Raw genomic sequence first — 13,090 nt, forward strand, 5'->3', positions numbered from 1 at the left:
TGGAGCAGTTCGCAGCTCAGTGGCAGTGAGCTGTAAACTCACTGCCACTGAGCTGACCACAGGTGCACTGTTACATCTATACAGAGGATTTCTAGATCTACAACTTTGAAGGAATGAAGCAACTTTTGAACCAAAGGGTTACTTGTGTCCACCTCTGTAGCTGCTTAAGAATTGAATGTTCTCTCTGGATTCTTCAAGTGTTAGTTTCTAAGACTTGTGTGCATACCATATGTACGTATGAGGCCTGTGTTTGTATACTACAACTACGACTACTACTTCTTCTACCACTACACCATGTCAGCCTCCACCACGCACTGCTCCCTGTACTCCTTGACCAGCTCCACTCCCAGAGTGTGCTGACAGAAGTCGGCCATGGTCTCCCACAGCTGTGGCTCCAGGAACATCTGGCACATCACATGGCCCTTCAGTGTGGAGGAGTGCTTCTGCAGGTGACTCAGGAACTGCTGCCTCACCAAGCTCTCATCTTTCCCAAACATGTCGATGTTCAGGTAGAACCTGCACACAGAGCACGGCTTTTACAAGTGTTCAGTGGAGTACACACATGTTTGGGTATGGGATTGCTTTGACTTGTATCGTGTTTGTCAAATAAGTGGATTTCAGACAGTGGGACAAGACCTCCAGGACATGGCCAAAAGGTTTGCATGTGTATTTAAATTAGATAAACATTTACCAAACACTGGCCCTAACCTGACTGGTCGGATGGAAAGGCCTCTGGAGATATGTTTGGTCAGTGATTGAGTTGTGACAAATCCCAGTCCTAAAATGGACATATTTTAAAGTCCATGATAGGCTGTGTCCCTATCAGAGGTGGGCAGAAATAATTTGAAATAATTTTACTCAAGAAGAAGCAAAAAGTAGTGACCAAAACAATTACTCAAAAGCACCTGGGGAAAATGCTACTTGAATACTGTGAGAACTGAACTGTTTGAGCGAAAAAGAACATGATCTGAGGTACAAACAGAAAAATATACACAAATATTTTTTTTTCTGAGGAATAAAGTACATGAAACACAAACTACATCTATTTTGCCACTTAAAGATTAACTCCCTGTGGAACGAGTAACTATTTTTAACTCAAGTAAGAGTACAGATACTTCATTATAACACTACTCTGGTAGAAGTAAAAAGTACCATATGGTAAAACTACTCTAAGAGGTTCAATTACGTTAGGGTCCTATAGTGTGGTGAAGGCAGGTGTGAGTTACCAGTCGTCTCCTATGGGTACCCTGAAGGGGAAGGTACAGAGGCTGGCCACACAGGGGTTGCCCAGGTCGTCCACCATCCAGTCGATGTCCTTCTTGAGCAGGATGGCCATGTTGCTGGACAGGAGCTTGAAGGGCTGCCAGTCCTGGATGATAGTGGCATTGGGCAGGACGGGCTGCATCAGGTCAGTGCTCAGGTACAGGCGCTGGACGGTGGTGTCATCCAGCCGCAGAGGGGCCGCCCGCTGAGAGGAGCCAATCACGGGGGAGTGAACCTCTCCGACACCCAGCTCCGACAGGCGCTGCTTCAGCTCCTCCGCCCTGAAGCGCACCAGCAGGATGCCCTGTGCAGAGAGGCAGGCACACTGTGAGGGTCTGCTTTAGAACCAAGCACACTTCCTGACCTGCTGGCTCTGCTCTACCTGCTTAGTGATGATGCGGTACTTCTGGTAGTCTTTGGGACCCAGCTGGTCATCCCGGGTCAGGCGCGTCACTTTCACCTCGGGAAACCTGGATTTGACCAGCTCGGAGCAGAAGCGCAGCAGGACTCCGGCCACCCCTTTGCCCCGCTCCTGGGGCGCCACGCGCAGCCCCTCCACCAGCACAGTCTCCCCACCATCGATCACACACACCGACTCCAGGGCGATCTGCCACCGAGCACAACACACAGTCAGCACTGGGCACGGCATGAGCAGACAAGTAACTCATTTTACACTGATGATGACTGATGATCCACTACAAGAGTCAACATGGACCAAACACCCACTGGGCCGAAACAAATGTGTTTAAATCTATACTTGCAAGGATTCTTTGCTTCTCTAACACTGTTTACAGATATGTCTAACTCATTAGTATTCATGTTATAGTACGTGCTATATATGCTAAATATAAGCAGTGGTCACTGTTTAAAGAAATAGAGTGGAAGAACTTTAAGATTGCAGTGAGCCAATGCACAGTGCAATGACACAAGCCGTGGCTGTTTTCATAGAGTCACCAGTCCATCTTGTAAGGTCCTACACTGGTCTGATGACCTTATAGTGTGGGATATCGATCACAGACAGCCTTCTCAGGTACAGGTGTAGTGTCCTGAAGGTGACCTCAGGAGCTTGGTGCCAGCCTGTAAGAGTACCTGTCCGGGTGCTGGTGACTCACCACTTTTCCGTGCTTGCGCGCCAGTATGACGATGCGGTTGGTCTCCTGCAGCCAGTCGGAGTATCGGGTGGGCAGGTAGTCCAGGCCTCCATAGATGTCCTGGCTCATAGCCATGATGTCGTCGAAGTCCTCCTCAGTGGCCACAGTGAAGTGTAGCCCAGCGTGGGACAGCGCCTCAGGCAGCTGCGGCATGCTCAGGCTGGTATCAATCTTCATCTTTATCCAACTAATGAGATATAAAGCACAGTGTGGTTACTGCACAAGGTCATGTCTGCAGAGACGAGCAGGCTGCCAGCGACAGCCAGCACGACCTGCTCCAGAGCATGGACGTCTCTGATTTTGAGTTCTTAAGCACGTTTGTCAATGGTTTGGCTCATGATTCAGTAATCTATCCGTATGGAAAACATGAATCATTTTCTTACACCAGATGCACATATTTAATAGTTCATGACAGTTCAAAGAGAGAAACAGGAAAATCACACTAGTCACAGTCACGATTCCTGTGTGGACACTGCTGTCAATACAAGTCACTTTAGGAGCAAAACAGTCAACAATAGGCTGTGCTCATAGTTTTCTAATGATCACATAAGGCAGGTGATGTCAAATAGCTAATACAGTTTTGTTGGCTAATCTTTGAGAATGAAGAAACATGTGTAGAGCTAATATTTACAATGTAACGCGTTTTATTACAGGCTTGTAATGGCTGAAACCAACAGGGAGACCTTGTGGGTTTGAGGTCATTGGGCTCCTGGTAAAAAAAACAAAAACAAAAAAAACAACCCAGAATGTTAGTCTTGAGTCCCGAACAACCAGGATTGAAATATGGATCAATTGCACAAAAATACAAAAGGAAATACAGGATTTTGTCCCATACTAAATGAATTCTAAGTGACAGCAGTTTTGTGGAGAAAGGGAGTGTGAGAAAGCTCTTGAACGAGATACAAATGTGTGCAACAAAAAAGGGAACATAAATGAAACCAAAAATAGTGACCAGGCCCTTGTGATAATAACCATTTGAAAGCACAGATTTCCCACAGTGGAACACAGCAGGTCATATACACAAGCCTCAAATACACGTGTCAGTCTCTTCAATGAAAACCACTGTGGAATGGGAACCTCAAATCTGACATAAAGAACTGGGTGAACAGGCGGGCCATACTCTACAGTCTTACACTTGTAAATCTTAGCAGTGTCAGAAACAAAAAGAAAAACATGCAGAAAACAGGAGATGATGAATGTAAAGAAATCAATGAAAATGAAAAAAATGAAGGGAATAGTAACAGAAAACACAATTTGTACTTTTGACTAACAGAAATTAATAGTATTTTGCACAGTAATGTACTGAGTCCATTGGCCATTACTGCAACAATCACTCTTATTGTACAGTATTATATGGATGATATTGGTTTACAAATTGTTTGTACGTATGTACCAAACCATTCTCTGTTATTTGAAAGTGAGACTGTGACTATTGTTTACATCACTGTCATGTGACACGAAACGTTCCTTCATTATGAACAAAAGGAGAGTTCTGAAGACAGATGGATGTCTACATCTGTCGTGACAACAGCTGAAGTCAAAATGATGAGCTGCAGAGGAAAAACCCTTCATGTAAAAAGAGAATACAAAATAACTTTTTGGCAAAAATGATTCTAAACACAAATACATATTTTTTACACTGAGATAAAGTAGCCTTAGCAGCTAAGAAACACGTATGCTTTAATTGTAGCAGTCTCCAGAGTAGAGACTCGTGTACCACAGTCAAACCTGTCGTGCCATGCATATTGAGTGGCCTGTTGATTAGGGCCGGACATTTACTGGAATTAGCCAGGGGGAGGGGCACAGAAATGCTAGACATGTCCCAATAATCTATGAGAGAGCCATGTGAGCAGTGGGGCATTTGCAGTGAAAACACTGTCTGGTCAGAGTGGACCGCACAGGGACACTGGTACTTTTCCATGGTGCTTTGGTGCTGGCGCAGGCCTGGCAGTGCTGCCAGTGAGAGCTATGCTAGTTTGTTTTCTAGTTGTCCTCTCTCACACATCCATCCATTCATTCATTCTTCTTCCTTCCTCTCTTCAGCTGGCAGCGCACTCCAAACACGCTGGAATCTGGCACTTTTGTAAAGACGGCTCGGATGCCATCAGGCACTGCTGCAGCCAAAGGCTTTGGGGATTTCCATAGGGTGGCTCTGTTGGTAACAGCACCAAAGACTGGGTTTACTCGGGTCAGGTCCTGAGCCAACCTGCTCACGACAGCAGCCCATGACTCATTCTTATTAGCTGAAAATGAATGTGTTTCTGGAGTCTTTGGTCCATGTTTGGTCGCTCGTGTTCATCCGTGTTACAGGCTTCACTAACTCAGGGCTGTAGTGGCTGCCTGTGCGCACCCAGCGGGCCTGTTTGAAGCATGCTGCCAGCTGTGCCCAGTTTCTCAGTCACCCGCACAGTGTAAGGAAGAGATGTGGAGCAGCAGGTAAAATTAACACACCATGTCTTCAGCAGCGCCTCCTGGTGGTCATGTGATGCCGACATCAAATTCATTCATGTCTGTGGGGCACATCCTCAGGTCCAAGGCTTCATGCCTGTGGGCTCCAGGCTGATGCAAACACATTAGCATAGAACTGGTCCCGCCTATACATGAGACAAACCATTGACACAGAGGCACCAGAAAATGATTAGTTGGTAAATATCCAAAAATCATTCTGTGCTTTTTTGCCACATATTAATATCTCTCATGTACTGTTTTACACTCAGTTTTACCATTTGTTCAGTTCAGTCGATGGGCATTTAAAAAACATACTCACATGAGAACTTCTGAACGACCTTGTAACATGGTTTACAATCATTTTAGGCCATTAGAGGCATACAGGAAGACATCTGCGAAATGGTATCCGTCACAGTCACTGGCTTCAAGTCGAGTCAAGATAGAGAAAAATCATTTGGACATTTGCAGAACATTTTTAAGGAATACAAAACAGTCGATGTTGCCATGTTAAAGAGTTGGCTATAGGGAAATGTGCTTGGAACTACGGGATATTTTGGCTGTGGTCCAGCCCCAGTGGACGTCCACGGTCACCTGAGTGATGGATCACTAGTCATAACTTATGCAGTGTGCGTGTGGACAATGGTGCATTATTTATAGTGTGGTAACAGAGGAAAGGCAACTATTTAACAGCTGCTGTTTGATCATGTTTTACTTTCTACAAGAAGTTTAAACTACCCTTTTTCAAGAGTAGCTCAACCAAACGAATCTATCTGATATATAGCACAGATATGAAGCAAATCCAACCAGAGCAATGCAGATATTGATATATTGTGGATGGGTGTGGGATATTTGTGAAATGCTGTATGGAAGTGTATTTTTAAAGCAAAGGTTTCAAAACACATTAGTGCAAACTGTTTTTGTGTACTGCGAGTCTAGTACTAGTCGTCTTCGTTTTTTGCTTTTCACTTTGTAGACGAAGTTTCAGGAAGCTAATTGTGTGTCACGCCAGAATTAGACATTTCAAGATGGCAAACCTTTTGACCTTTTGCTTTTTTGTGTAATTATTGAGTGCATATGTGACATATTTGATCCTCATGCTCAGTATAGAGTAAGGTCTTGTATGGCCTGCATGTGCCTGCCTGAGTGCCTGTAGAGATGAAATGGGGTGGTGGGGGTTGGGGAAGTGTGGAGGAGGGGGAAGAAGGATTATATGTGTCAGCTGCTATCGTACAATGTGGGATGGAGGAAAGGTGAGTGTGAACTAAACGTCACTGTGCAGAAATGCGACAGTTTAAAGACAGCTCAATCCCAGATTGTTTTCTGTTCATTTCAAATGACACGGGCATCACTGTCTGTGCGGATGGTTAGGTCTAAACACATTGATATGAGCATTAAAGAAACCTTCTTTCTCTATATTAATGTGCACAAGGCTAAATTCTGTGCCGTAGTATTCGTATATCGTTTTGTCTTCAGAGGTGATGCCCTCCTGTTCTAGGTCTCGACTCCATCTGTCCAGTTTTATCATCCGGACATCCCGCCCCCCACACAAACGCCCCTCTCCGATGACCACCCCCTCTCGGGTCTGTAGACCTCTCTGCACTGCAGTGCCTACAGGCATGCATCTGCAGGACCCTCCGACACAGCACAAATGTGAGGAGTGCGTATGGGAATTTACAGTCGGTTGGGCACATACCGTAAATCTGCAGCTTTAATCAATTGTGGAGGAAAACACAGCAGACTCTTATGTAAGAATGCCACAACGGTCAAGGCACAGCCAGAGGCTACACTGATATGATTTCACTGGTCACTATCACTACACAGCTTTGAATGACAAAGAACAGGATTTCATTTATTCTAAGGACTTTACACAATAAATAAATAAATAAATGTTTTTCTTCTTTTTTTTTTTTTTTACAATTTAAGTTTTTGCAATGCATGTAGCAATAGGAGCCTCTGTATTTAGTCTTTCTTTCTTCTTCTTCTTCTTCTTTTTTCTGTCAAAATAAATGCATGCAATAGGCCAGTTCTCACTCCCGATGCACCACTTTCACTCCTTTTTCAGGAGGTCTTCACACAGTTTTGCATTTTGCACAAAACGCACTGAGCCGCTCAGCATTCACAGAATGGCACTCTGTGTCGTCATGAAAATAACACCGCGCTCTCCAAAACTTCTTTCTTCAACGATCCTATCTAATGTCCTCTCATGTCACTCTGGTTAATCAAGACATGATATTGGTGAGCTTTAGGGGAGCTGTTCATTCAGAAAACCAGCGGGCGGACACAGAGGACTCGGAGCCCCTGGAGGTTTGAATCAGAGCAGGTCAGCAGTACATCTGAAAATACACAACAGCTGCACGCCTCACCTGCATGTGCACCAGCAGCAGCCTACTTTCTCCAAATACCTGCACCACCACACTTTAACATAGGAATTTAAACATAGGCTACAATTCAGAAAATGTCTACACTTCCTGCATAATTCTCATCCCTTTGCACCAAACAATCCTACATCTTTTTTTGCATAATTACTCAATTGCACAAGAACCTAGACAGACTCTGGACAAACTCTAGATCAAATCCAATAAGGAGGGACTTACATCGATTTTGTTTTCTATTGGAGACGAGCAAAATTCCCAAAATTGCAATCTGCTTTTTCCAGAACAAGGTCAAAAGACACAAAAGCGCATAGGCTACTGCAGCTTTAACGGTGTGACCATGAGGCAGGAGCCTATAGAAATGAATTATAGATCTGCAGCCCGTGCCATCACGACCTAAATGCCTAAACCAAACCCTACTGCGCAATTGGGCATTCACCGCGCATTCTGCCATTCCCAAAAAGCCATTGACAGGCGCTAATGGAGGCTGTCAGTGTTCTTTCAGGGGCCAGCTGGCCACGGGCTATTCATCCACGGCGCGTCGTCGTAAGTCACCGACCTTCAATCTACACACACAAGACACAAGGGATGAGAGGGGGAAAGAAACCAGGCCAAAAGAATCCAAAAGGCACCGGCCGACTATAGCTCTTACACAACCTCACTGCGACCAGGTTTGAAACAATGCTCCACCACAGCTTCCCCCCCCCCCCCGGTACGTCACGTCACGAGAACCGGCCCCGTATATGCGGACGGCGATGGGGGGATGTCACACACGGTCTGGTAATTTTCCTTCCCCCGTTATCTAACCGGCAGCGGCGCACCGAGACCGGCTGTGCCCGCTCGACTCTTACCGCAGCGAGGGCTGGGAAAGTGTTCCTTTCGCAGTGAAGATGGGGGAATGATGGAGCTTTTTTTTTTTTTTTTTTTTTTTTCCCTCCTCCTTGTCGCTGGCTGCTGGCTGCTGCTGCTGCTGCCGCTTCGGGGATGAGCTGGAGGATGAATGGAAAGCAGAGAGAGAGAGAGAGAGAGAGAGAGAGAGAGGGATGGGAGAGACCGGCTCGGTGCGTGATGATGATACCACCGCGCGTAAGAGGAGAAAGCCCGCCCCTCTTCCCAGCGCGCCACGCGTAAAAGGTTCCGTACTGGAAAGACTGGCGCAGAGTTGGCGCCCCCACTCCCTCCCCCTTTTCCCTCCGCCCCTTCGCTACTACGGGCCCTGTGTGCGCCTCTCCCGGTCGGCTGCTGCCGCGTTCGCTTTTGTGCCCGGGACACATGGACGCACATGTGTTTGATATATGCACGTGAGAGGGGAAGGGGGCGCGATTCATTGGTGCGTTCCAGTCGTGCATGGATGAATTAATAGGCCTATAGTTTTCTTTCTTTTGGGGCATTTCCGGGCAACAGCGCCAGAAAGAGGCCCGAATGAAGAAGGAGATGCCACATTCTTGTATAGCTGCGTCTTCTCTTAATGGTGGATGCTTTCAGGTTTCCAAGAGACAAACTCACAACATAAAGCTCAACTATAAAAGGCATTGTGCATTACGTCCACTCCTATGCGCGCTCAAAGCCGATTGTCTCAAGTGGTTGGGGGAAGTCATCTTTCAGCACCAAGGACAGCAGTCGTAGCTTTGGCTCTCCGGAGGCCAGAAGCAGAAGTACATATAAACCCAAACATTTCACTCATTCAATAGAGTCAAATACAAATGAAATGAATGAATAAACACATATAAAACGTGTGTGTTTCCTCAGGCTCAGACTACACTATCCTGCTGGGGGCGGGACATCACCGGCTCTTCTCCATGCTGCTTTTCTTTTAGGTAATACAAAGCCTAACTACATTAGTCCCTCTTTCCAAAATAGCATTGCCAGTTTCTTGCTGATCATTGTGGGAACACGTTTGATGTTAGCATGTTTGTAACATATTTATTCTGGGATGTTCCGCATGGTGGCTTTAAAGCTAGAGTTGTTTTCAGTTCATGAGTTTTACATTTTGTCCTTGGGTAGTTGTGGAATACATGTGTTTAAAGCAGATATTCAGAATACAGGTGGATACTCGACCATTCAATTTTAGCATTAACAATAAAGAAAAGATCAAACGAAAAGGGAAAAGTTGGGCTCTTTAGATTTCTCCTCTCAAAAAACAAATTCTGCATCGCACGGTTCACACACATGTGCACCATGTGATCATCCTCATCTAGCACTGCTTCATTTGCAAAGTGAGTTTTTGTGTTTGATAACAAGTTCAAAGTAGGCGTTCCAACAAATAAAACCTATATCTTTTCAGTATACACCTTATTAATAAATATAATGCACATCAATATGAAAGTATTCCAAGTATTCAAAATACTGATTTGACAGTAATGGAAAACGTTACAAAATGCTTAAAGGCAAGTATTCCGTCCTCTGTTCTAAATACTAAGAATTCTCCCCAACATTGTCCTTAGAGAAAAAGATGTTCCAATTCTTTTTTTCTTAAGCAAAATCATCAGATGGGTTTGGCTCTGTGCGCAAAGTACAACATGCTCATTCATCAGGACAGTGAATCTTAATGAACATTCATGGGACTCATGTTTCTGAAAGCATAATTATCAAATGACTGGCTTCCATTTGACCCACCTGTTCCAGCACTCAGAGCTGTCGCCCTTCAAACCCTTCAAAGTCTGGATGAATTTTCAATCATTCAAATCTCTGGATACAATATTTCCAATGTAAGATATTAAGACATCTCTCATTCACTACACAGGCACACTCATATTCTATTATTTAACACTTTTCACTTTGTCAACAAAAGTGGTAGTTAAATCCAACAAGTGTCACACTCTGGTTACATGCAGCTGGTGCTGCTGTATTAATAACCAATCACTGTGCCATTGATTGAGGTCACATGACTTGGCATCAATATGGCGAGCTCCAGGAGCAGCAGCTCATCACATGTCTGGAAAAGCCCATACATGTGCTTTTTCTTCACTTTTATATCATTTAATAAATGTTAGTAGACTGGAGAATTGTGAAGAACTAAGTGCGTACATAGCGTTTTGTTTGTTTTTGTTTTTTTTGCCATATCCTTTGTTTAGAATAGGGTAAAAAAAATATGTTTCAATAAAGAGTTACAGGGGCCGAAAGGTTGTAATGTTAAGTCCATTAGGAGCATCCAGAGAAATGTGTGGTGAGTTTATTGTGTTTTGTTTATCAGTTTATTGTGAATTGACTTTATATACAGTGAGAAAATTATTAAGATTATAAAAAGACACATTTGCATTTTTTCTCACTGTCTGACATTAAACCAAATAAGCTTTAACTTTTTAAAGTCAATTAGAGTTTTAAGAATTATTTATATTTTCAAAAACCTGTCACGAGTGTGGTGGGGATTCGACCCAAAAGCAAAAACAGCCAAAAGAGGTTCAAAGGAAATTTAATGGCAAAGGCCAAGAACAGACAAAAAATGCAAAACTCACTTAGCAGGAACACGGAACAGGACACACACACACAACGCACCGACAGAAAACAAATGAACCGACAAGGACAAGGGAAAACACAGGGGTCTAAATACAGAAGGAACAGGGAACAGGTGAAACACATTAGGGCGGGACAGGTGATCAACACAAGGGAAGCAAAGCAAAACCACAAGGACAGAACAGACATGACAAAATAAAAGACTAGACACAGAACCAAACCAAAACAGGGGACAGAACACAAATAGACAGAACCATGACAAAACCAAAGGTTTGCATTATGTAACTTGGGTCAAACATTTAGGATTTCGTTCCACAAGCTTCTCACAATAGTGTCAGGAGTTTTGGTCCATTCGTCCAAACAGAACTGGTGTAACATACATTTTCAACTATATTGAGATTTATTTTATTTTATTTATGGTTTATTTGGTAGGGACAGTGCAAGTTAATGAACAAGCCACACCGGATTGTAGCCTTAGGCTTAGATGGCTGATGTCTTGAGATGTTGCTCCAATATTTCCACAGTGTTCTTTCTTCATGATGTCATCTATTTTGTGAAGTGCACCAGTCCCTCCCACAGCACAACAACCCCACAGCTTGATGCTGCCCCCCGTATTTCAAAGTTGGGATGGTGTTCTCGGGCTTCTTCCTCCAAACAATGACAGTGGTCATGATGGCCAAAAACTTGCTTTTTTTATTTGCAAACTCCAAACAGTGTTTTTTCTGTTTCTTTTGGAGTAAGAGCTTCTCCCTGGCAGAGTTCCCTCTCAGCCCATGTCGATACAGGACTTGTTTCACTCTTACCAGTTTCTGCATCTTCACCAGGTCTTTTGCATTTGTTCTTGTGTTGATATTCACATTTCAGACACAGCACGTTCATCTCTGGGACACAGGACCCGCCTTCTTTCTGATCTGTGTGATGACTGGACATTGACATCAATGAACGGGAACCTTCAAGTGTCTTGAAATTACACCCAAGGATGAACCAGACTTGTGCTTCCCAGGTCATGACATCGTCCTCTGGGCTTTAACAAATTGTTTAAAGGTGTAGTAAATCTTAGTGTATGTAAACTTCTGACTTTGCAAAAAAAAAAGTGAGGGGTAAGATTCTTTTTCCTTAAACTTCATTTTGATGATAAACTGTCATGTCTGCTTTGTGTTATCGGCCTGGACAAAATGCTACAATTGTACAACAACTCTTTTGAATACTGCCTCTACTACTAACATTAATCAAGTTTTCAATGATGGCTGTGATATTTGAATAATAATAAGGCAACTGCACAGATAAAGGTGCTAATATATTGTACAGACCTTACACAAAACACCACATTCTATACACTACACTGACCTTTTCCCTCACGTGAATATCTTATAATCAATTTCATTCAAAAAATCCAACTGAAATGCTCAAAACAGAGTCAATACAATATAAAAAGCACCTCACAATGCCGGGCTTTACACCAGATTTCTGTCATTTTGAGGTTCAAGTTTAACAGGATTTGCGCCAATGGCCTGCGTGCGATGGACTCGGCCAACTGCTCTCCCTTTGGCCCGTAAGAGGATTAATGCAGTGCAGTGGTCACAGATATTGAGTTAGATTGAAGAGCAATAAATAACAGGCTTTTAATAACAGCCCCCTCTACTACACATGAGATGATGCATTGACTCGAATAGGCCACTGGACCCCTCCATTCGGTCAGTCAATACGCTATAGGGCTCGGTGTAACTGACCACAGACCACACGAGTCTGCAGCTTATTTTAATGCTACAAATGGATGAAAGCAAACAGACAACAAACCTCGGATAGGAAGCAGATGCTTTACACTGATAGTTATTGGATATAGTAAAAAGAAAACACTCAATTGAAGGCTTATGCTTAAATCTACAGTTACATGAGGGAACTACATAACTGAGAGTCTCGAGGGTCCCACAGAACAGGAGTAAAATGAGCGTTGTAATTTTAGGGATATTATTAGACCCCAGACAGGGAAATACTGTCCTCTGGTGGAAAGAGTGAAGAGAGGTTTAAGACTATAATAAGCCCTTTGTGTGTTGCAACTGTATGGAGTAGTTGCAGTGAGAAACACCATTGGCATAATCTTATTTTTTAACATTTGTTTATGAACTGCTGTGCGTTTTTTTAATTACATTTTGCCAATAAAAGCAAAAAAATAGATGGTATTTTTAATAGACTATTATATTTTAGTGCATCCGAGTTTTATTTACTTTTTTTTTTTTTTTTTTTTTCATTTTCATAGAATAAATAAATAAATGAAAAAATATCTGATCCATTGTGTCTATGGGCCTCCGTGTGGCTGTAAAACTCCACTTCCCAGCTCCCCTTGCGGGCTCCGGTTTGACAAGCAGCCAATCCGCGCCATGACAGTGCAACACGTGACGCAGA

General features: G+C 43.6%; 1 protein-coding gene across 2 annotated transcripts; it reads right to left on the minus strand.

Annotated features, from left to right (window-relative positions):
- On the minus strand, nucleotides 1-8,226 carry nat16 (N-acetyltransferase 16). 2 transcript variants are annotated; one of them, XM_079579782.1, is made up of 6 exons: nucleotides 8,086-8,226; nucleotides 4,866-5,008; nucleotides 2,376-2,601; nucleotides 1,646-1,870; nucleotides 1,227-1,567; nucleotides 1-516 (listed from the first exon to the last, which is right to left on the minus strand). In XM_079579782.1, exons 2-6 carry the CDS (start codon nucleotides 4,916-4,918, stop codon nucleotides 288-290), a joined length of 1,074 nt encoding a protein of 357 aa, XP_079435908.1. In that variant the 5' UTR covers nucleotides 4,919-5,008; nucleotides 8,086-8,226; the 3' UTR covers nucleotides 1-287. The 2 variants fall into 2 exon arrangements, with proteins under 2 accessions (XP_079435908.1, XP_079435909.1); XM_079579783.1 differs by lacking the exon at nucleotides 4,866-5,008 and having other exon boundaries at nucleotides 8,086-8,221.
- Between the last annotated feature and the right edge of the window lie 4,864 nt (nucleotides 8,227-13,090).

The sequence above is a fragment of the Gobius niger genome (assembly GCF_951799975.1).
Source record: "Gobius niger genome assembly, chromosome: 21".
Classification (NCBI taxonomy): domain Eukaryota; kingdom Metazoa; phylum Chordata; class Actinopteri; order Gobiiformes; family Gobiidae; genus Gobius; species Gobius niger.